Source organism: Caretta caretta, chromosome 2, assembly GCF_965140235.1.
Source record: "Caretta caretta isolate rCarCar2 chromosome 2, rCarCar1.hap1, whole genome shotgun sequence".
Classification (NCBI taxonomy): Eukaryota; Metazoa; Chordata; order Testudines; family Cheloniidae; genus Caretta; species Caretta caretta.
In genome coordinates this window covers 1,581,191-1,605,409 of record NC_134207.1, presented here as the reverse complement: position 1 = coordinate 1,605,409, position 24,219 = coordinate 1,581,191, and the positions used below count along the sequence as shown (strand labels likewise).

Below are 24,219 nucleotides of genomic sequence, written 5' to 3'. Positions count from 1 at the left end.
AGGGGTGGTCAGCGCTCCTGGGTGCTGTGCTCAGTGTCGACAGGGGAGAGCCGGGCCGGGCTGAGATGGGTGGTCAGCGCTCCTGGGTGCTGTGCCCGGTGTCGAGAGGGGAGAGCCGGGCCGGGCTGAGAGGGGTGGTCAGCGCTCCTGGGTGCTGTGCTCGGTGTCGAGTGGGGAGAGCTGGGCCGGGCTGAGAGGGGTGGTCAGCGCTCCTGGGTGCTGTGCTCGGTGTCGAGTGGGGAGAGCTGGGCCGGGCTGAGAGGGGTGGTCAGCGCTCCTGGGTGCTGTGCCCGGTGTCGAGAGGGGAGAGCCGGGCCGGGCTGAGATGGGTGGTCAGCGCTCCTGGGTGCTGTGCCCAGAGTCGACAGGGGAGAGCTGGGCCGGGCTGAGATGGGTGGTCAGCGCTCCTGGGTGCTGTGCCCGGCCCAGCCTCTGACTTGCTCTGTGGCTGGGGAAGTCTCTGTCCCTCCTGCATGAGAGGCTCTGCAGTGCGGTTCAGGGAGTTCTGGACAGTGGGTGGTGATGGACGTCCTGGGGGGCGATGGGAAGTGCTGCCCTGGGGAACCCTCCCCAGGGCATGTGCAGTAACACAGCCTCATTCCTCAGCACCATCCTCATTGAGCCGGGCTGCACGGCCTCCATCACCCGCCATGGGGACATCAGCATTGCCGTGGGCTCTGAGAAGCAGGGCCCCATCAGCACCCAGCTCGACACCATCCAGCTCTCCATCTTCTCCCACCGCTTCCTGGGCATTGCAGGTGAGGCTGCGGCACCAGGCCAGCTCCCAGGCCCTGTCTCCACATGTGTCGTCCAGGAACTTCTCTCATTCTTTTCTGAACCACGTTATAGTCTTGGCCTTCACAACATCCTCTGGCAAGGAGTGCCACAGGTTGACTGTGTGTTGTGTGAAGAAATCTTTCCTTTGGTTTGTGTTAAACCTGCTGCCTGTTAATGGTTGGTTTAGAAACAACAAATCCTGCATCTCGGCAGAGGGTTAGACTAGGTGGCCCTTGCAGTCCCTTCTAACCCTGTGGGTCTATGATTCTAGTTTCATTGGGTGACCCCTGGTTCTTGTGTTATGTGAAGGGGTAAATGACACTTCTCTATTCACGTTCTCCACACCAGTCATGATTTTTAGGCCTCTATCTTATCCTCCCTTAGTCGTCTCTTTTCTCAGATGAAAAGTCCCAGTCTTATTAATCTCTCCTCATATGTACGTTTTCCAGTTGTAATGTTTCTTTTTTGAGATAGGGCGACCAGATCTGGAAATGGTATTCAAAGTGTGGGAGTACCATGGCTTTATAGAGAGGCATTAGGATATTTTCTGTCTTCATATTTATCCCTTTCCCAGTGATTCCCAACAATGTTCGCTTTTTTGACGGCTGCTGCACATTGAGTGAATCTTTTCAGGGAACTCTCCACAGTGACTCCAAGCTCTCTTTCCTGAATGGTAACAGCTAATTTAGACCCCATCAATTTGTATGTAGAGTTGGGATGAAGTTTTCCAATGTGCATTACTTTGCATTTATCACCACTGAATTTCACCTGCCATTCTGTTGCCCATGTTAGGGCTTCCTCTCGTCCTCCCTTGGTTCTTGTCACCCAGACAGAAAGCAGAAGGCCAGAGTCCCACGTGCAGGCAATGTGATGGTTATTGGGGTTACCAAGCAAGCATAATCCGCACTCTGTACACCAGCAGAGCTGTTCCCTGTCCCCCTCCTCTTTATTAACAGGGCAGTTATACCTGTAGAGCACGCCTGGCACCACCCTTTACAGTTTATGGTCCTGTTCCATTTTGGAGGGTTGTGAGTCTGGGGTCTTCGGTGCCGCCTCTTTTGTACCTCTTTTGAGGGAAGGGTAGGGAGTGAGGCCAGGCTTTTCTTTGGCTTTTAGTGTTTCTTATGCCTCCCCCTCATCTCCCTTTGCCCCTCCTCACTGGTTCCTTGGCCTTGGCTTGGGGGAGGAGCTGTACACCGTACGCAGCCACAGGTAAAAAACCCGGAATTCTGTCTCAGCCTAAATACTGCATTGCATCACTAGCAGCCACTCGCCCCCGTTTGGGAGATCCCTTTGCACCTGTGACGAGGCTGGTCCCAGCGGGACCCGCCTGAGAGTGTCCGTTCAGGACAAACTGCTTCAAGCAGGGCAGTCACGGCCTCAGGCTGGGGTTCCCGTGCACACCAAGGCAAACCAAACCAGCCAGACAGAGAGGACTTTGGTCTCACCCCACTGGCTAATCACAAGTCACACAAGCAATTCCCTTAGAGCAGGGGTTGGCAGCCTTTCAGAAGCGGTGAGCCGAGTCTTCATTGATTCACTTTAATTTAAGGTTTCGCCTGCCAGTCATACATTTTAACGTTTTTAGAAGGTCTCTCTCTATAGGTCTATATATTATAGAACTAAACTATTGTCTTACGTAAAGTAAACAAGGTTTTCAAAATGTTTAAGAAGCTTCATTTAAAATTAAATTAAAATGCTGATCTTACGCCGCTGGCCCGCTCAGCCCACTGCCAGCCTGGGCTTCCGTTCACCTAGGCCGGCAGCAGGCTGAGCGGGGCCTGGGCTGGGACCCTGGTTGGCAAGGGGCCGGCAGCCAGAACCCAAGACCGGCAACGGGCTGAGCGGGGCCATTGGCCAGGACCCCAGACCAGCAGTGTGCTGAGCGGCTCAGCCCGCTGCCGGTCTGGGGTTCTGTCCGCCGGCTCCTGCCAGCCCGGGTCCCAGCTGCAGGCCCCGCTCAGCCCGTTGCTGGTCTGGGATCCCGGCCCTGCCCATATAGAGTGGGTACCTACCTTCTCCCTGGTTCTAGCCCATTCTCTTCCTCTCTCTCTCTGCACAGGTGAAGGAGCAGGCTGGGGGTTGAGGTGTAGGGTCTGGCCAGAAGCTAGAATGAGGGAGGGGGCTCAGGGTTGGGGCAGGAGGTTTGGGTGTGGAGTGCTTACCTGGGCAGCTCCCATTTGGTGCGAGGGGTGCAGGTGGGAATGTGGGGAGGTGGGGTGGTGAAGCAGGAGCTCCCGTTTGGTGCGAGGGGTGGGGGTGGGATGTGCGGGGTGCAAGAGTGGGGTGTGTGGGGGGACTGGGGGTGTGTGAGGAGGGTGCAGGAGTCAGGGCAAGGGGTGTGGGGGAGCTGGGTATGTATGGGGGGTGCTGGAGTCAGGGCTGGGGTTGTGGGGGGGTGCAGGGGTCAGGGCAGAGGGCTGGGTGTTTGTGGGGGAGGTGCAGGGGTCAGGGCAGAGGGCTTGGGGTGTGGGCCGGGGTCGTGGGGGTGCGCCCAGCCCCTTGCCCTGAGCGGCTCACGGCAGGAGGCTGGAGGGGATATGCCGATTCCAACCCCTTCCCCAAGGCCCCATCCCCACCTCTTCTCCACCTCCTCCCCAGAGCAGTGAGCACAGCTGCAGCTCCGCTTCCCCCCTCCCTCGCAAGGGCCAAGGGCAGTCAGCTGATCGGCCGCAGGGAGGGAACAGAGGAGGGGCGGGGCAGAAGAGCCGGCCGGGGCGGGCAGGATTTTTAATGGCTCGCTGCTGCCTGCCGGGATCCCGGCCTGGGTTCGGCAGCAGGCTGATTAGGGCCAGCGGCTGGAACCCGGCAGGCAGGAGCGTGCCATAAAAATCAGCTCGCATGCCGTCTTTGGCACGCGTGCCATAGGTTGCCGACCCCTGCCTTAGACACTCCAGTTTCCCAGTATCACCACCAGGGCCACTCGTTATGGGGACAGATGGTTATGAAAACCAATACCCCAGTAAGAGAAAAGAGGTTATTTTGATCCCAAAGGACCAAGCCCCAGACCCAGGTCAATATACAAATCAGCTCTTACCCACAAATCACATTGCTGCCGATCCTTTCGAATCTAAAATCTAAAGGTTTATCCAGAAAAGGAAAAGGATAGAGATGAGAGCTAGAATGGGTGAAATGGAATCAATGACAGACAGGAACGGCCAAGTTCTTGGTTCAGGCTTGCAGCAGTGAGGGAATAAACTGCAGGTTCAAATCCAATCTCTGGAGAACATCCCCAGCTGGGATGGGTCCTTCAGTCCTTTGCTTAGAGCTTCAGTCTGTAGCAAAGTCCCTCCAGAGGTAAGAAGCAGGACTGAAGACCAGATGGAGATGAGGCATCAGCCTTTTATAGTCTCCTCCAGGTGTAAGAACCCCTCTTTGTTCTTACCGTGGAAAATTACAGCAAAAATGGAGTTTGGAGTCACATGTCCATGCATGACTCTGTTTTTACAGGTGGCAGCCATTGCCCACATTCTATCCTGAACGTCTCCAGGAAGACTTCTTATGTGGATTGGAGTCTCCCACGGTCTATTGTCAGTTAAGTGTTTCTTGATAGGGCACTTAACTTGCAAATTCCTTTCAAGAAGCTGACCAAATGCTTTACGAAGGCTTCTTGGAAACAAAACACATCGAGATACCAGTACAGAGCTAATATTCATAACTTTAACTGCAAAAATGATGCCTGAATGCAGACAGCATAATCATGATCAGCAAGCCATAACCTTTCCATAGACACCTTATACGGCAACCTTTGTACAATATTGCTGAAAATAGATAACGGTGGTTGCAACAATGATTTATACGGTCCCAGGTTATATCAGTAACGTCACAGTAACTCTTCGCAGACTGCCTGGGACTTAACTATCTTGATTAATTTAGTGTTATCTGCAAACTTTGCCACCTCACTGTTTACCCTTTTTCCAGATCAGTTATGAAAATGTTGAACAGCACAGGTCCCGGTATAGATCCTTGGGGGACCCTGATATTTACCTCTTTCCTCTGTGAAAACTGACCTTTTATTTCTACCCTTTGTTTCCTATCTTTTAACAGTTACTGATCCCTGAGAAGACCTTCCCTCTTATCCCATGACAGCTTTCTTTGCTTAAGAGCCTTTGGTGAGGGACCTTGTTGTGACGATGTGACTCAGCAGGGAGGGGGGAGTGTTGACCTGGGAATGTGCCCTGGGGATGGGAGTCCTGAGAGCCTGTCACCTGAGCCAGGAGGGGGAGGGGGAGGTGACACCTCTGCCCAGGAATGTGAACAGAGGCTGCAGCAGGGAACCTGCGGGGTGAGTTTAGTGGGCAGTTTGGAGGCTGGGGGGAGGAACACAGGGAACCCCAGGGCTGGGGTCTAAGCTCCCTGCTCCCCCAGAAGGACGTGATTGAGGGGTCCTGGTTGTACCCACAAGCTCTGTTGTGGACTGTGTTCCTGTTGTCCAATAAACCTTCTGTTTTACTGGCTGGCTGAGAGTCTCAGTGGATCCCAGGAAGAGGGGTGCAGGGCCTGGACTCCCCCACACTCCGTGACAACTGGTGGCAGCGGTGGGATCTACTGCACCCCGTGAACGGCGCTCCCTGCAGTAAGTGACTGGGGAACAGTAAAACGAAGGGGAATTGACGGGGACCAGGCGTGCTGAAGATTCAGAGACGGTTTCGGGGGGCGGTTAACCCCTGGGAATGTGTGACCAGAGAGAAAGACTTTTGCAGTAACAGGGTCCCCCGGGGGATTGCAGCGAGCAGTCCCAGGGGCGGAGGAGTCTGCAGCTCGACCCTGGCAAAGAGGTGGTGACCTCAAGAAGGACTGGCACACTAAGGGCTTTTCCTGGAAACCGTGGGAAGCTGCCCGGCCTGCGAGTGGCCAGCAGGGAGATGTACGCTAAACGCCTTAAGAGTGACCTGGTGGAGCTGTGCAGGCAGAGGGGGCTGCGCATCGGGAGGTCCACCAAGGAACAACTGATTGCCCAGTTGGAGGAGAGGGATCGCTTGGATGACCCGATCCCTATCCCTGAGGGGAGCCGCCCGGCAGACGCAGCGTGGGCCCTGGGGCCTGACCGGGCTGGGAGGGGTCAGACTGCTGCCGAGGACATCCCGAGACCCTTCCTACCTATGTCTGGGGGAGGGGTTGGGGGAAGCCCAGCGAATACCGAGGGCACCCTGACCCCAGCACCCAGCAGGGGATCCTCCCGGCGGAGCTCCCCATCCCTGGAGCGGAGGCGGCTGGAATGGGAGAGGGAGATGAAAATGAGGGAGCTGGAGGATCATGAAAAACAACGTCAACATGAGCAGGAGGAGAAGGAGAAACAACGTCAACATGAGCGCCAGGAGAAGGAGAAACAAAGACAGCACGAACTGGAGCTGGCCAGGCTGAAGAGCAGTGGGGCCCCGGCTGTGGTGAGTGAGGGGGGACCCAAGACTGCAAGGAACTTTGATAAGTGCTTCCTGGCCCAGCGGAAGGAGGGGGAGGACATAGATAGCTTCCTGACGGCCTTTGAGAATGCCTGTGAGCTGCACAGGGTTGACCCTGCAGACAGGCTCCAGTTTCTCACCCCCTTACTGGACCCCAAAGCCGTGGAGGTGTACAGCCGGATGACAGGGCCGGAGGCAGGGGACTATGAACTGTTCAAACAGGCCCTGCTCCGTGAGTTTGGGCTGACCCCCGAGATGTACCGGAGAAGGTTCCGGAGTCAGCGTAAAACGCCTGAGGTCACCTACCTACAACTGGCCAACCGGATGCAGGGGTATGCCCGCAAGTGGACAGCGGGGGCCCGAGCTAAAGAGGACCTGCTTGACCTAATTGTACTGGAGCAGCTGTATGAACAGTGCCCTTCCGACCTGAGGCTGTGGTTGGTGGACAAAAAGCTCGAGAACCCCCAGCACGCAGGGCAGCTGGCCGACGAGTTTGTGAACAGTCGGTCAGGGGGTAGCCGGGAGGAGTCCCAAAAGAACAGGCCCCCCCCGATGCAGAGAGAGAGTCACCAGGGGGCCTCCCAGCGGGGAAATAGGGAGAACCCCCTCCCAAGGGGAACGCCTGGCGTCGGGCCCCTCCGACCCGCTCGAGGGGACCAACGTGACCTGAGCTGCTATCACTGTGGCCAGAGAGGCCACGTACGGTCCCAGTACCCTGGGCTCAGGGACAAACTGAGCAGACCCAACCTACCCAGGGTTAACTGGGTAGGGACCCAGCTGGACGAGGGGCAGACGACTCAGGCAAGGGGGGCTGCCAGTTTACCACCTGCCCCGGAGGGAAGAGTACCCCAGGCCAGCTCCACCAGAGGGCTGGAGGCTCTGGACTCAGGGCGCTCAGTTTACAGGGTGGGCGCGGGGCTGTCCCTCCGGAGAGAGTGCCTTGTTCCCCTGGAGGTGGATGGGAGGAAGGTCAATGGATACTGGGATACGGGTGCGGAGGTGACGCTGGCCCGGCCCGAGGTGGTGGCCCCAGATCGGGTGGTGCCCAACACCTACCTGACCCTGACAGGGGTGGGTGGGACCCCATTTAAGGTGCCCGTGGCAAGGGTACACCTGAAATGGGGGGCCAAGGAGGGCCACAAGGATGTGGGGGTACACCACCATTTGCCCACTGAAGTTTTGATGGGGGGAGACCTAGAGGACTGGCCAAGCAAGCCCCAGACCGCCCTGGTTGTGACCCGTAGCCAGAGCCGGCGAGGGCCACTGCTCCCTGACCTCGGGGAGGGTACCGCACCGGAGGCGCAGGACCCTACCCTGGTGGGAAGGGAGGGCCGAGGGGCACGGCTCAGAGAGGCTGAGGCCTCAGACCTGGCCACTGAGGGGGAACCGGTCCCCATCCCTTCCCCAGCTGCTGAGTTCCAGGCCGAGTTGAGGAAAGATCCCTCCTTGCGGAAGCTCAGGGACCTGGCCGACCTCAGGGTGGTACGGACCATGAGGAGAGGCTGCCAGGAGAGGTTCCTGTGGGAGAAGGGGTTCCTATACCGAGAATGGGCTCCCACAAGGGAAGTAGAGTCCTGTGGGATCAGGAGGCAGCTGGTGGTCCCCCAGAAGTATCGCCGCAAGCTCCTGTACCTGGCCCATGACATCCCCCTCGCAGGGCACCAGGGAATCCGGCGCACCCGGCAGAGGTTGCTACAGAACTTTTACTGGCCCGGGGTCTTTACCACGGTCCGGCAGTATTGCCGATCCTGTGACCCCTGTCAGAGGGTGGGGAAGGCCCGGGACAAGGGGAAAGCGGCTTTGAGACCTTTGCCCATCATAGAGGAGCCTTTCCAGAAGGTGGCCATGGACATCGTGGGGCCTCTCAGCAGGACGACCCGGTCGGGGAAGAAATACATTCTGGTGGTGGTAGATTTTGCCACCCGCTACCCCGAGGCAGTGCCCTTAGCTTCCATTGAAGCAGACACCGTGGCCGATGCGCTCCTGACCATTTTCAGCCGAGTGGGGTTCCCCAAGGAAGTCTTGACAGACCAAGGCTCCAACTTCATGTCGGCCCTGCTCCGGTGCTTGTGGGAGAAATGTGGGGTCCGGCACGACTGGGCCTCAGCTTATCACCCCCAGTCCAACGGGCTGGTGGAGAGGTTTAACGGGACGCTAAAGATGATGCTGAAAACCTTTATGAACCAGCACCCACAGGATTGGGACAAGTACTTACCTCACCTGCTGTTCGCGTACAGGGAGGTGCCACAGGAGTCTACCGGATTTTCGCCTTTCGAACTGTTATATGGAAGGAGGGTGAGGGGCCCCCTGGACCTGATGAGAGACGAGTGGGAGGGGAAGGCCACTCCCGATGGAGAGTCAGTGGTGGAGTATGTCCTGATCTTCCGAGAGAGACTTGCTGAACTCATGGGCCTGGCCAGGGAGAATCTGGCCAGAGCCCAGAAGAAGCAGAAGGTCTGGTATGACCGCACGGCAAGGGCCCGTGCCTACGCCACCGGGGATCCGGTGATGGTTCTCATCCCAGTGAGAAAGAACAAACTACAGGCCGCCTGGGAGGGCCCTTTCAAGGTCGTCAAGCAGCTCAATGAGGTAAACTATGTGGTGGAGCTGTCGAACCGGGCGCACCACCGCCGGGTGTACCATGTGAATATGATGAAGCCATATTATGCCAGGGGGAATGTGGTGTTGGCCGTGTGTGGACAGTGGGAAGAGCAGGGAGATGACCCTTTAGTGGATCTATTCCCTGGGACTAGAGCTGGTTCCCCCCTGGAAACAATTCCCCTCTCGGATCAGCTAACCCCTGCCCAGCAAGATGAGGTCAGGGAGGTGCTGCATCCGTACCGACAGCTGTTTTCCAACCAGCCTGGACGCACTAATCTGACTGTCCACCGGGTGCAGACAGGGTCGCACCCGCCGATAAGATGCTCCCCCTTCCGAGTCACAGGGAAAACTGCTCAGGACCTGGAAAGAGAGGTCCGGGACATGCTGGCTTTGGGGGTGATCCAGCCATCTGCCAGCCCTTGGGCCTCGCCGGTGGTGCTGGTCCCCAAAAAGGACGGGTCGGTCCGGTTCTGCGTGGACTATCGGAAGCTCAATGCCATCACTGTATCTGATGCCTACCCCATGCCCAGGCCGGACGAGCTCCTAGACAAGCTGGGAGGAGCTCGGTACCTTACCACCATGGACCTTACAAAGGGCTACTGGCAAGTGCCGCTGGATGCAGATGCCCGGCTGAAATCGGCCTTTATCACCCCTCTGGGGCTCTATGAGTTCCTGACCCTGCCTTTCGGCCTCAAGGGAGCGCCGGCCACCTTCCAGCGCCTAGTGGACCAGCTCCTGAGGGGGATGGAGAGTTTTGCCGTGGCGTATATTGATGACATCTGTGTCTTTAGCCAGACCTGGGAGGACCACGTGTCCCAGGTTAGACAAGTGCTGGACCGACTCCAGGGGGCTGGGCTGACTGTAAAAGCGGAGAAGTGCAAGGTGGGGATGGCGGAAGTGTCTTACCTGGGCCATCGGGTGGGGAGCGGCCGCCTAAAGCCGGAACCAGCCAAGGTGGAGGTGATCAGAGACTGGCCCGCTCCCCACACCAAAAAGCAGGTCCAAGCCTTTATTGGGATGGCAGGATACTACCGAAGATTTGTGCCTCACTTTAGCGCCATAGCCACCCCCATCACTGAGCTATGCAAGAAGGGGAAGCCAGACAAGGTGGTCTGGACCGAGCAGTGCCAGGAGGCTTTCCGGGCGCTGAAGGAGGCTCTGGTCAGTGGCCCAGTTCTGGCAAACCCAGACTTTGACAAGCCCTTTGTGGTGTTCACCGACGCCTCCGACACGGGACTGGGGGCGGTGTTAATGCAGGAGGATGAAAAGGGGGAGAGACACCCCATCGTGTACCTGAGCAAGAAGTTGCTACCCCGGGAGCAACACTACGCGGCCATCGAGAAGGAGTGCCTGGCCATGGTGTGGGCCCTCAAGAAACTAGAGCCCTATCTCTTCGGGCGGCACTTCACCGTGTACACCGACCACTCGCCCCTGACCTGGCTGCACCAGATGAAAGGAGCCAACGCCAAGCTCCTGAGATGGAGCCTGCTCCTGCAGGATTACGACATGGACGTGGTCCACGTGAAGGGAAGTGCCAACCTGATAGCGGATGCGCTGTCCCGGAGAGGGGGCCCCGAACTTCCCCAGGTCACTGGTCACAGTGACCCCGCTCAGTTCAGTCTCGAAGGGGGGAGAGATGTGACGATGTGACTCAGCAGGGAGGGGGGAGTGTTGACCTGGGAATGTGCCCTGGGGATGGGAGACCTGAGAGCCTGTCACCTGAGCCAGGAGGGGGAGGGGGAGGTGACACCTCTGCCCAGGAATGTGAACAGAGGCTGCAGCAGGGAACCTGCGGGGTGAGTTTAGTGGGCAGTTTGGAGGCTGGGGGGAGGAACACAGGGAACCCCAGGGCTGGGGTCTAAGCTCCCTGCTCCCCCAGAAGGACGTGATTGAGGGGTCCTGGTTGTACCCACAAGCTCTGTTGTGGACTGTGTTCCTGTTGTCCAATAAACCTTCTGTTTTACTGGCTGGCTGAGAGTCTCAGTGGATCCCAGGAAGAGGGGTGCAGGGCCTGGACTCCCCCACACTCCGTGACACTTGTCAAAAGCTTTCTCAAAGTCCAAGTACGCTATTGTCACGGAGTCCCTGGGTGATGCTCTGGAACTGCTCCCCATGAAGCCAGTCAGGACTCTGGGGAAGTCTCCTTTCTGTGAGCAGCCTGTTTTCAGGACACACAGCTCACCCGGCTTCCCCCTTCCTGGGTCTGACCTCGGAGCATTCAGCCTCCTCTGCCTCTCCGTGCGCTTCCCCACAGCGAGTCCGCTCAGGCGGGGCTCCTGGGGAAGCCAGAGGGTCCTGCACCCCAACTTCGCAGTCAGACGTGACTCTCAGCCAGCCAGTAAAACAGAAGGTTTATTAGACGACAGGAACATGGTCTAAAACAGAGCTTGCAGGTGCAGAGAACAGGACCCCTCAGCTGGGTCCATTTTCGGGGGGCAGTGAGCCAGACAAGCACGCCTGCACTTCACTCCATGTCACACCCCTATCCCACTACCTAGATACTTAAGAACTGCATAGGGGAAACTGAGGCACACCCACACTATTCGGAGGAAACATTAAGAACAGTCCCACTTCGTCACAGCTATGTCCACTGGATCCCCCTTGTCCACATGTTTGTTGACCCCTCAAAGAACTCTAGTAGATTGGGGAGGCATGACTTCCCTTTACAAATGCCAGGTTGACTCTTCCCCAGCAAATCGTGTTCATGTGTGTGTCTGATAATTCTGTTCTTTACTATAGTTTCAATCAATTTGCCTGGTACTGAAGTCAGGCTCACCGGCCTGTAATTGCTGGGATCACCCCTGGAGCCTTTTTAAAAATTGGGTGTCATATGAGCTACCTTCCAGTCATCTGGTACAGAAGCGGGTTGAAATGAGAGGTTATAGACCACAGTTAGCAGTCCTGCAATTTCACATTTGCGTTCCTTCAGAACTCTTGGGTGAATCCCATTTGGTCCTGGTAACTTATTCCTGTTTAGTTTATCAGTTTGTTCCAAAACCTCCTCTTATGACACCTTAATCTGGGACATTTCCTCAGATTTGTCAGCTAAAAAGACTGGCTCAGGTTTGGGAATCTCCCTCACATCCTCAGCTGTGAAGACCGATGCAAAGAATTCATGTAGCTTCTCTGCAATGGCCTTATCCCCCTTGGGTGCTCCTTTGGCACCTCGATCGTCCAGTGGCCCCACTGGTTGTTTGGCAGGTTTCCTGCCTCTCGATATACTTGCTGTTAGTTTTTGTGTCTTCAAATTGTTTTTTGGCCTGCCTAATCATACTTCTGCACATGACTTACCACAATTTATGTTCCTCTCTATTTTCCTCAGCAGGATTTGACTTCCAATTTTAAAAGCTGTCTTTTTGTCTCTACCCACCTCTTTTGCTCTCTGGTTTAGCCATGGTGGCATTTCTTTGGTCCTCTTACTTCTTTTTGTTTTCTCTTGTGGGGTATACATGTAGTTTGAGCCTCTATTATGGTTTTTGTAAAAAATGTCCATGATGCTTGCAGGCATTTCACTCGTGTGACTGGTTAAAGCACAGTCCGAGTCCCTGCCGGTTAGCCCAGAGCCAGGCTGAGCTGCCGTCAGTTCCATGCTCAGGCTGTCTCTCGCTCAGGCCTGGTCGACACCAGAAAATCAGGTCGGTTTAAAAACGTTAGTGAGGTGTGTGAAAAATCCCTCCCCCCGCATGGCGTAATTAAGACAACCCGTGGAGACAGAGCTAGATCGATGGAAGAATTCTTCTGTCGACCCAGCTGCCGTCTCTCGGGGCGGTGGATTAGCTATGCCAAGCGAAGAACCCCTCCCGGGGGTAGGTGGCGTCTACACTGACGTGCTACAGCAGCACGGCTCGTGCTTGAAGTGTAGACAAGCTCTCAGTCTGATCTCCTTGGGCAGTTCCCAGATGAGAGCCCTGACTCCCTCCAGCAGCCTACTCCCCCCCCAGGCCTGTGTCCTCCAGCTGGGGGGTCTTTGCTCAGCCTCCCTGCAGAGTGGTGGGGAAACCCCTCTCCCCCTAGGCCATGGGTGCCAGGTATCAATGTCCTGCTGCAGGCTTTTCCATTGTTCACTGCTTTGGGGTCGGCTGGGCCAGTCCTTTCCAGTGACCCCTTCCGGCTCAGGCAGCTGGGCACCATTCCTACCCAGGCCTCAGCCTGCCCTGAGAGCACATGGGAGGTGAGGAGTCACTCCTGGTCCAGGCACCAGCCCACAAGCCAGGAGCTGGGCTGTGACTCCCAGGGCAGGAACATAAGCCCCACGGGAGGAGCAGCAGCTCAGTCTGCTCAGTGTGACTCCAGGGCTTGGAACTCTCTCCTGCCCGGCCGTGACAACAGAGCCCCCCAGACTTCGCCTGCTCCAGCCCTGCTCTTGGGCCCAGGCCCACCCTGTTCCTAGTCCTGCTCCAGCCCTGCTCTCACACCAAGCCCAGTCCGATGCCTGAGTCTGGCTCCGGCCACTAGGCCTCCCCAGCCCAATCACCATTTCAGACAAAACAGCCCTTTTCTCCCCTCCCCCATGACGGTTGCCATATAGAGGAAACTGAGCCACATTTTGACAGGTTTCAGAGGAACAGCCGTGTTAGTCTGTATTCGCAAAAAGAAAAGGAGTACTTGTGGCACCTTAGAGACTAACCAATTTATTTGAGCATGAGCTTTCTGATGAAGTGAGCTGTAGCTCACGAAAGCTCATGCTCAAATAAATTGGTTAGTCTCTAAGGTGCCACAAGTCCTCCTTTTCTTTTTGAGCCACATTTAGGCTTCATAAAAATACTACAGAAAATCCCCACTTCCAGTGCTCTCAGCTGGGCCCATCCCACAAGCCAGGGGGACTGGGCAGGGCAGTGCTTGGATGGGAGACTTCCCAGGATGCCAGAAGCTGCTGGGAGCAGCATGTGGGCCCAGTAGGGGCCACGGTCCCCTTGCAGTTGGGGCTGACCCCAGTGCAGCGCTAGGGGGTGCTCCGCGGCTGGAAGTGTTGCTAGGGTCTCTGGCCCACGTACCCCAGAGTTGGCGTGTTAACCCCACTGTCCTGGCCCCATTCTAATCAGGTGGAACTCCTTCTGCCTCTCCAAATTCCCCCTGGGGCTTCAGCTGGAGCACAGACTCTCCTTCACTACCTGTCCCAAGCTGCTGACCAGCCCTGCTGTGTGGCTGTTACCCAGCCGTTCCGTGCCCCACCCCAGAGGCAGCTGCCTTTCACATAGCATCTTTTAAACAAACTGTCGCCCAAGGGCCGCCCCAGTTCAGTCAGGGGGTGTGGGGCACCGAGAGGCATGTTGGACAGGGAGGTGATGCGTTTGTGGCTGAGATTTGGGAGGAGCTGCCGGGTCCATGATACAGAGGCCTAGAGGCACTGGAGCTGTGGTGAAGAAGGCTCTTGCACAGAGAGTGTGTAACGTGCAGACAGGTTGGTGCTGGGGAAGTGGGGGAGAGACGGACCCGTGATGCCAGCTGGAGCCAAGGATGTGGGGGGACTCTGCCTGGTCTGCTGAGCTGCCTAGGTTCTGGGAAGGGGAGTTGCATGGCTGTGGGGGTGCCCTTGGGGCTGGGGGTTCCTATGGAATGGCTCCCTCCTCGGGGTTGGTAGCAGTCGCTTCATCTCGCCCTGCAGAGCAGATGGGCCGGATCCTGCAGAGAACGGCCATCTCCACCAACATCAAGGAGCGGCTTGACTTCTCGTGCGCCCTCTTTGGGCCGGATGGGGGGCTGGTGTCCAACGCTCCGCACATCCCGGTGCACCTGGGGGCCATGCAGGAGACTGTCCAGTTCCAGGTAGGTGCAACCCCGGCACACACCTCTTTGGCATCCCCCTGCACCCTGGCTCTGCGCTTTGAGGGCTGGGCCTGCGGCTCCCCCAGGGCTGGCCAGCCCCCTGGGCGGCCCCTGAGCACCGCTCTCTGTGCCGTTTCAGATCCGGAACCTCGGGGCTGACCTGAACGAGGGCGACGTGATCCTCAGCAACCACCCATGTGCGGGGGGCAGCCACCTCCCAGACCTGACTGTCATCACACCTGTGAGTACCACTGGCAGGGCCCGGGCAAGGGGCAGCTGGTGCCTCTGGGCTGCAGCTCCCCATGTCAGATTGTCACAGAGTCCCCGGACGATGCTCTGGAACTGCTCCCCATGAAGCCAGGCAGGACTCTGGGGAAGTCTCCTTTCTGGGAGCAGCCTGTCTTCAGGACACACAGCTCACCCAGCTTCCACCTTCCTGGGTCTGACCTTGGAGCATTCAGCATCTTCTGCCCCTCCGTGCGCTTCCCCCAGCAAGTCCACCCAGGTGGGGTCTTGGGGAAGCCAGAGGGTCCTGCACCCCAACTCCGCAGACATACTTGACTCTCAGCCAGCCAGTAAAACAGAAGGTTTATTAGACGACAGGAACATGGTCTAACACAGAGCTTGCAGGTGCAGAGAACAGGACCCCTCAGCTGGGTCCATTTTGGGGGGCCGTGAGCCAGACAACCGCATAGAATCATAGAATATTAGGGTTGGAAGGGACCCCAGAAGGTCATCTAGTCCAACCCCCTGCTCGAAGCAGGACCAATTCCCACTTAAATCATCCCAGCCAGGGCTTTGTCAAGCCTGACCTTAAAAACCTCTAAGGAAGGAGATTCTACCACCTCCCTAGGTAAAATCTGCACTGCACTTCGCTCCATGTCCCAGCCAGCCCCAAACTGAAACTCCCTCCAGCCCCTCCTCCCCTGGTCTTTGTCCCTTTCCCGGGCCAGGAGGTCACCAGATTCCTTTGTTCTCCAACCCTTTAGCTCTCACCTTGCAGGGGGGAAGGGCCCAGGCCATCAGTTGCCAGGAAGCAGGGTGTCGGCCATTCTCTGTGTCCAGACCCCTGCACACACCTGCCCTCTAGGGCTCTGCAGTGATCATACACCCTTACCCCACCCCCTAGATACTTAAGAACTGCATAGGGGAAACTAAGGCACTCCACACTATTCAGAGGAAACATTAAGAACAGTCCCGCTTCGTCACACAGATCCAGCCAGAAGCCATTCTTTGGGGGGCAGCCCTGGGGCCCATGTGTGACATGAGTTTATGGGTCTCAGCCCATTCCTGAGTAGGCAGTTGTCCCCACCCCAGAGGTGCCAGCCCCCAGGGCACTGTGGCCTCAGCAGAGAGGGCAGGGGCCAAGCAGGGCTGGCAGGCTGGTGACTCAGGGCAGTGGGTAGGCCAAAGGCAGGGGCAGCGTGTGGGGGTTGCCCCACACCTTGCAATGCCCTGTCCTGAGCCCCTGCAGGGCACGTGGGTCCCTGGCTCCGATTCCAGCTGCTCTCCCCTCCCAGGTGTTCTGGCCAGGGATGCCAAGGCCCGTGTTCTTCGTAGCCAGCCGCGGGCATCATGCGGACATTGGGGGCATCACGCCCGGCTCCATGCCCCCGCACTCCAAGGCGCTGCAGGAGGAAGGCGCCGTCTTCGTCTCCTTTAAGCTGGTGAAGGACGGAGTCTTCCAGGAGGAGGGTGAGTCTGCGGGGACAGGATGGGGGCTGCATGTATGAGCTGGGGGGAGCAGCTAAGCAGCCGTGGGCTAGATCCGCATGCGGATGGGAGACCCTCAAAGGGATCCTTACTCTCTGGCCCCAGGGGAGCCATCCTCCTGACCCTGGCACGAGCTCCCCTTCCGCGCCAGCCGGGTGAGCGGGCTCCGTCTCCGAGCCCTGCGGGGGGGAGGCAGGATTTGTTCACTGGGTGTTTGCCTCCCCCAATGCCCCAGGCTGGGGAGTGGGTAGATCTTGCCCCCCGGATAGCACCGTCCTGCTCCGTCAGTGCGCCCCGGGGGGCGTGAATATCCCAGCATGCAGTGCAGCCCGTGGTGCCTGCCGGCCCCGTCTCCAGGGGCCCGCTCGCACCTGCCCCTCCGCTCAGCAGCTGTGACCGAGGCCCTGCTGGCTCCCGGCCGCATCCCAGGCGGCCATGGCACCCGCCAGCTCCAGGACAACCTGTCGGACCTGCGGGCGCAGGTGGCGGCCAATCAGAAGGGGATCCAGCTGGTGAGCGAGCTGATTGGCCAGTACGGGCTGGAGGTGGTGCAGGCCTACATGACACACATCCAGGTAAGCGGGGAGGGGCCTGGTCTGGGGTCCTGGGGCTGGTGTGCCCCGATCTCTGTGCAAAGGAGCAGGAGCCCAGGCTCCCCTGCCCTCCATGTCCCGTTCCCAGCTGTGCCCCAGCCCTGGGGCAGCCCCCCCCACCCCCCGCCTCACTGCCCTGCCCTGCCCCACAGGCCAATGCAGAGGTGGCGGTGCGGGACATGCTGAAGGGCTTCGCTGCTCGCTGGGGGGGGGCGACGCGCCCCATGGTGGTGCAGGCGCAGGATCACATGGACGACGGCTCCCCCATCCGGCTGACGGTGGAGGTGGACCCACAGGAGGTGAGCCAGGCCCCTCTGCTGGGGGTCGGGGCTGATGTCGGGGGATCTGCAGGGGCAGGAACTGGGGGGGGGGGTAGCAGGAGGATGAGAGAGTTGGGGGGGATCCAGCTGGCGGGAGGAGAGTTAACCCAAAGGTGGGGGACCCAGTGGCAGAGGTAAACTCCCATCTGATGGGTGAGCAGGAATGGGGCTGGGGGTGACTCCAGGGGGGGTGAATCTGTGGGGGAGGAGCTAGGAGGTTGGGGCAACTCTGATGGGGGAGGTGGGTGCTGGGGTGACCCAGGATGGGGGGAGAGGGGCTGGAATGAAGGAGGGCCAGGCTTCTGGGCTGACCCCAGAGTGGGGGGCGTGGATGCTGGGCTGACCCTGCCTAGGGGGCAGGGTGCGTGGAGCCTGTTCTGAGCCCGGCTCTCCGCAGGGCAGTGCTGTGTTTGATTTCTCCGGCTCGGGCCCCGAGGTGCATGGAAACTGCAATGCGCCCCGCGCCATCACCCTCTCGGCACTGATCTACTGTTTGCGCTGCATGGTGGGCCAGGACATCCCGCTCAACCAGGTGGGCCCAGGAGGGGTCTGCAGGGCAGAAGGGAGGGTGGGGCCGGGGCCAGGGCTGGAACAGGGCGCGCTGGGAGCTGCGGTCTCTGGGTGGGGCCGGGGTGGCACAGGGCGCGCTGGGAGCTGCGGTCTCTGGGTGGGGCCGGGGCTGGGACAGGGCGCGCTGGGAGCTGCAGTCTCTGGGTGGGGCCAGGGCTGGAACAGGGCGCGCTGGGAGCTGCGGTCTCTGGGTGTCCCCGGGGCTGGCACAGGGCGCGCTGGGAGCTGCGGTCTCTGGGTGGGGCCGGGGCTGGCACAGGGCGCGCTGGGAGCTGCGGTCTCTGGGTGGGGCCGGGGTGGCACAGGGCGCGCTGGGAGCTGTGGTCTCTGGGTGGGGCCGGGGCTGGGACAGGGCGCGCTGGGAGCTGCGGTCTCTGGGTGTCCCCGGGGCTGGGACAGGGCGCGCTGGGAGCTGCGGTCTCTGGGTGGGGCCGGGGCTGGCACAGGGCGCGCTGGGAGCTGCGGTCTCTGGGTGGGGCCGGGGCTGGGACAGGGCGCGCTGGGAGCTGTGGTCTCTGGGTGGGGCCGGGGCTGGGACAGGGCGCGCTGGGAGCTGCGGTCTCTGGGTGGGGCCGGGGCTGGGACAGGGCGCGCTGGGAGCTGCGCTCTCTGGGTGGGGCCGGGGCTGGGACAGGGCGCGCTGGGAGCTGCGGTCTCTGGGTGGGGCCGGTGCTGGGACAGGGCGCGCTGGGAGCTGCGGTCTCTGGGTGGGGCCGGGGCTGGCACAGGGCGCGCTGGGAGCTGCGGTCTCTGGGTGGGGCCGGGGTGGCACAGGGCGCGCTGGGAGCTGCGGTCTCCTTGTGGGGCCGGGGCTGGCACAGGGCGCGCTGGGAGCTGCGGTCTCTGGGTGGGGCCGGGGCTGGGACAGGGCGCGCTTGGAGCTGCGGTCTCTGGGTGGGGCCGGGGCTGGAACAGGGCGCCCTGGGAGCTGCGGTCTCTGGGTGGGGCCGGGGCTGGGACAGGGCGCGCTGGGAGCTGCGGTCTCTGGGTGGGGCCGGGGCTGGCACAGGGCGCACTGGGAGCTGCGGTCTCTGGGTGTCACCGGGGTGGCACAGGGCGCGCTGGGAGCTGCGGTCTCTGGGTGGGGCCGGGGCTGGGACAGGGCGTGCTGGGAGCTGCGGTCTCTGGGTGTCCCCGGGGTGGCACAGGGCACGCTGGGAGCTGCGGTCTCTGGGTGGGGCCGGGGCTGGGACAGGGCGCGCTGGGAGCTGCGCTCTCTGGGTGGGGCCGGGGCTGGGACAGGGCGCGCTGGGAGCTGCGCTCTCTGGGTGGGGCCGGGGCTGGGACAGGGCGCGCTGGGAGCTTCGGTCTCTGGGTGGGGCCGGGGCTGGGACAGGGCGCGCTGGGAGCTGCGGTCTCTGGGTAGGGCCGGGGCTGGGACAGGGCGCGCTGGGAGCTGCGGTCTCCTTGTGGGGCCGGGGCTGGGACAGGGCGCGCTGGGAGCTGCGGTCTCTGGGTGGGGCCGGGGTGGCACAGGGCGCGCTGGGAGCTGCGGTCTCTGGGTGGGGCCGGGGCTGGGACAGGGCGCGCTGGGAGCTGCGGTCTCTGGGTGGGGCCGGGGCTGGCACAGGGCGCGCTGGGAGCTGCGGTCTCTGGGTGGGGCCGGGGCTGGGACAGGGCGCGCTGGGAGCTGCGGTCTCTGGGTGTCCCCGGGGCTGGGACAGGGCGCGCTGGGAGCTGCGGTCTCTGGGTAGGGCCGGGGCTGGGACAGGGCGCGCTGGGAGCTGCGGTCTCTGGGTAGGGCCGGGGCTGGGACAGGGCGCGCTGGGAGCTGCGGTCTCTGGGTGTCCCCGGGGCTGGGACAGGGCGCGCTGGGAGTTGCAGTCTCTGGGTGGGGCCGGGGTGGCACAGGGCGCGCTGGGAGCTGCGGTCTCTGGGTGGGGCCGGGGCTGGGACAGGGCGCGCTGGGAGCTGTGGTCTGTGGGTGGGGCCGGGGCTGGGACAGGGCGCGCTGGGAGCTGCGGTCTCTGGGTGGGGCCGGGGTGGCACAGGGCGCGCTGGGAGCTGCGGTCTCTGGGTGGGGCCGGGGCTGGCACAGGGCGCGCTGGGAGCTGCGGTCTCTGGGTGGGGCTGGGGTGGCACAGGGCGCGCTGGGAGTTGCGGTCTCTGGGTGGGGCCGGGGCTGGGACAGGGCGCGCTGGGAGCTGCGGTCTCTGGGTGTCCCCGGGGCTGGGACAGGGCGCGCTGGGAGCTGTAGGCTCTCTCTGTGCCCCCTGTGTCTGTGCACTTGCCTGGAGCGGTGGGTTCAGCCCCAGTTCGGTGGAGGGCAGAGGGGTGGGGGTACTCAGGGCAGCCTGATGCCCTCTCCCCCATGGCAGGGCTGCCTGGCCCCGGTGCAAGTTCTCATTCCCAAGGGCTCCATCCTGGACCCATCCCCGGAGGCTGCCGTGGTCGGGGGCAACGTGCTGACCTCACAGAGGGTGGTGGACGTGATCTTCAGGGCCTTTGGGACCTGCGCCGCCTCCCAGGTGAGAGTGTGGGGGGGCAGCATGCCCTGTGTGGGGCTGGGGAGGGGCAGCTGTGGATCTAGGCCCTGGGGCTCTCCCTGGCTGGGGCTTGGACAGGGGCACAGAAGCAGTGGGGTCTGGCGATTCCTCCAGCCTGCGGGCATAGGGCACGGGCAGTATGGCGGCTGTGCCCAGCCGAGGCGAGTTGCCTGTTGAATGGGCCCAGGCGGCTGGAGGCATCCCACAGGATGGGGCTGGGCGTCCCTTGGGCTGGGGCTCGCCCTCCTCCAACTGCCTTGGCTGGGGCTGGGCCAGGGCCGAGTACGCAGGGCACAGGACCCCAAGGCAGGGGGCTGGCTGGCACAAGATGTGACGGAGCAGGGAGTGGGGAGGATTCACCTGGGGATGTTGCAGGGGAGTTTTACTGGGACTGTCTTGTCACGGCGTCCCCGGGCGATGCTCTGGAACTGCTCCATACGAAGCCAGGCAGGACTTTGGGGGAGCCTCCTCTCTGGGAGCAGCCTGTCCCAAAGGCAAGATGCTTACACAGCTTCGACCTTCCTGGGTCTGACCTCGGAGTATTCAGCCTCCTCTGCCCCTCCGTGTGCTTCCCACAGCGAGTCCGCCCAGGTGGGGTTCTAGGGAAGCCAGAGGGTCCTGCCCCCCAACTCCGCAGACAGACGGGACTCTCAGCGAGCCAGGAAAACAGAAGGTTTATTAGACGACAGGAACATGGTCTAACACAGAGCTTGCAGGTGCAGAGAACAGGACCCCTCAGTCAAGTCCATCCTGGGGGACAGGGAGGCCAGAGCCCCATCTGGGCCTCCCTCCATTTCCCCAGCCGGCTCCAAACTGAAACTCTCCAGCCCCTCCTCTCCTTTGTCTCTTTCCCGGGCCAGGAGGCCACCTGATCTCTTTGTTCTCCAACCCCTTCAGTCAGCACCTTTGCAGGGGAGGGGCCCAGGCTATCAGTCGCCAGGAGACAGGGTGTCGGCCATTCTCTGTGCAGACAGCATCACACTGGCCCTCTCGGGCTCTGCAACAATCACACCCCCTTATCCCGCCACCTAGATACTGAAGAACTGCATATGGGAAACTGAGGCACCCACACAGTATTCAGAGAAAACATTAAGAACAGTCCCACTTTGTCACACCTCTCCCCCCTTCGAGATCAAACTGAGTGGGGTCACTTTAGCCAGTGACCTGGGGAAGTTCGAAGCCACCAACGTTCCCATGGATGCCCCAGCATCTCTCCCGTTCCTTGGTGGGAGTTACACCAGGCCCTTCCAGTTTCACGCCCTCCCTTAGGTCGGGGGTGGTCGATAGCACTCGCATGCTGCATGTGGGAAGGTTTATGTGGCCCATGCCCTTTGGCCACCCCAGTACCCCTGGGGTTCAAACTGGGATCGGGTCTTCTCCCAGCGCTCCAATCTGGAGGGCTGCGATTGGGCTCTTTTGCTTAAGAGCCCCCATCTTGACCATGGCCGGCTCTGGGCTTGGATAGCCGCTCCCCACCTTGTGGCCCAGGTACGACACCTCTGCCATCCCCACTTTACACCTTCCTGCTTTTACCGACAGTCCTGCCTGCTTCGGGTGACCCAGCCCCCTCTTCACTGGGGACACGTGTTCCTCCCAGGCCTGGCTAGAGACACAGGTATCATCAACGTACGCCAGGGCCAAGTTCTCCCTCCCCCTCAGTAGCCAATCCACCCGGTGCTGGGGGGTGGCCGACGCCCCCCCGAGGTCGAAAGGCAGGACCAGGAACTCAGAGAGCCCCAAAGGGGTGGTGAAGGCAGATTTCAACCTGGCATCTGGGTCCAAAGGCTCCTGCCAGTTGCCCTTGGTGAGATCCTTAGTAGGGAGGTAGTGAGCCCCCCCAGCTTGTCTAGAATCTCACCAGGCCTAGGCCTGGGGTAGGCATCGGACGCGGTGATATCCTTAAGCTTCAGATACTCCCCACAGAACCAGATCGACCCGTCTTCCTTGGGGACCCACCCCAGTGGCACGGCAGGTCCTCTGACCCCGCGGCACGGCAGGTCCTGCGACCCCGGACAGAGGGTGGGGAAGGCTGGGACAAGGTTGAAGCTCCCTTGAGACCCCTGCCCATCATAGAGGAACCTTTCCAGAAGGGGGCTCTGGACATAGTGGGGCCCCTCAGCAGGGCGACCTGGTCGGGGAAGAAATACGTCCTGGGGTTGGTGAATCTCGCTACCCGGGGGCGGGGGCTCTGTCCTCCACTGAGGCAGACACCAGGGCAGACGCGCTGCTGACCATCTTCAGCAGAGCGGGGTCCTTACAGACCAGGGGTCCAATGTCCTGTCAGCCCGGCTCCAGGGCTGGTGGGAGAAAGGTGAGGTCTGGCCCACCTGGGCCTCTGCAGGTGACCCTCCATCCCACGGGCTGGTGGAGAGAGTCTATGGGGCCCTGGGGATGGTGCTGAGGACTTTTATGAATCAGCATCCGCAGGACGGGGACAGGCACCTGCCCCACTTGTGGTATGGGGACGTGCCCCAGGAATCCACCGGGTTCTTCCCTTTGAGCTGCTGTGTGGGAGGAGAGTGAGGGGACCCCTGGACCTGGTAAGGGACGGTTGGGAGGTGAAGGGGGGAGACCCCCAGGTGGATCTCTTCCCTGAGGTGGGAGCCAATCCTCCCATCAGGTGTCCCCCATTCAGAGTCAACTGGGAAAACAGCCCAGAGCCTGGAGAGGGAGGTCAAGACATGCTGGCTTTAGAGGTGATCCAGCCATTCAACAGCCCATGGGCCTCATCCGTGGGGCTGGTCCCCAAGGAGACGGGTCGATCTGGTTCTGTGAGGAGTATCGAAAGCTTAAGAATATCACCGTGTCCGATGCCTACCCCAGGCCTAGGCCTGGTGAGATTCTAGACAAGCTGGGGGTCTCATTACCTCCCTACTCAGGATCTCACCAAGGGCGACTGGCAGGAGCCTTTGGACCCAGATGCCAGGTTGAAATCTGCCTTCACCACCCCTTTGGGGCTCTCTGAGTTCCTGGTCCTGCCTTTCGACCTCGAGGGGGCGTCAGCCACCCCCCAGCACCGGGTGGATCAGCTACTGAGGGGGAAGGAGAACTTGGCCCTGGCGTCCATTGATGATACCTGTGTCTCTAGCCCGGCCTGGGAGGAACACGTGTCCCCAGTGAAGAGGGGGCTGGGTCACCCGAAGCAGGCAGGACTGTCGGTAAAAGCTGGAAGGTGTAAGGTGGGGATGGCAGAGGTGTCATACCTGGGCCACAAGGGGGGAGCGGCTGCCCAAGCCCAGAGCTGGCCAAGGTGGAGATGATCAGAGATTGGCCCGTTCCGCAGACCAAGAAAAAGGTCCAGGCCTTTATCGGGGTGGCGGGGTACTACCGGGGGTTTGTACCCCACTTGAGCTCCCCAGCTGCCCCCACCACTGAGCTGTGTAGGAGGGGGATGCCAGACGAGGTGGTCGGGTCCGAGCAGTGCCAGAGGGCTCTCTGTGCGCTGAAGGAGGCTCTAATCCAGGGCCCGGTAAATCTGGTAAACCCGGACTGCGCCAAGGCCTTTTCAGTGCCACCGACGCCTCAGACGCAGGGCTGGGTGCGGGGCTGATGCAGGCCGATGCTACGTGGGAGAGACACCCCATCGGGTACCGGAGCAAGAAGCTGCTGCTCCGGGAGCGGAACTATGCGGCCATCGAGAAGAAATGCCCGGCCGTGGGGCAGACCCTTGAAAAGCTGCAGCCAGATCTATGGGGCGACGCTTTGCTGTGTACACGGACCCCTCTGCCCTGACGCGGCTGCATCCAATGAAAGGGGCTGATGCCGAGCGGCGGGGGACAGAGACACCTGGTCAGAGGGTGGCCCAGGTCAAGATGGGGGCTCTTAACCAAGAGAGCCCGAATCACAGCCCTCCAGACTGGAGCGCTGGGAGAAGACCCAATCCCAGTTTGAGCCCCAGGGGTTTTGGGGTGGCAAAAGGCACAGGCCGCATAAACCTTGCCACATGCGGCCTGCGAGTGCTGTCGACCACCCCCGACCTAAGGGAGGGCGT

At 60.6% G+C, this 24,219-nt stretch overlaps 1 protein-coding gene across 1 annotated transcript in view; it reads left to right on the top strand.

Annotated features, from left to right (window-relative positions):
- The window catches only part of OPLAH (5-oxoprolinase, ATP-hydrolysing), a 54,035-nt gene that overhangs the window by 20,184 nt on the left and 9,632 nt on the right, over positions 1 to 24,219 (top strand). Inside the window, exons 15-22 of the mRNA XM_048837049.2 lie at positions 607 to 758; positions 14,386 to 14,546; positions 14,686 to 14,787; positions 16,067 to 16,241; positions 16,650 to 16,834; positions 17,005 to 17,151; positions 17,570 to 17,704; positions 20,061 to 20,210. Of these exons, the coding sequence (XP_048693006.2) occupies positions 607 to 758; positions 14,386 to 14,546; positions 14,686 to 14,787; positions 16,067 to 16,241; positions 16,650 to 16,834; positions 17,005 to 17,151; positions 17,570 to 17,704; positions 20,061 to 20,210 (1,207 nt within the window). The remainder of the gene's footprint in view (positions 1 to 606; positions 759 to 14,385; positions 14,547 to 14,685; positions 14,788 to 16,066; positions 16,242 to 16,649; positions 16,835 to 17,004; positions 17,152 to 17,569; positions 17,705 to 20,060; positions 20,211 to 24,219) is intronic.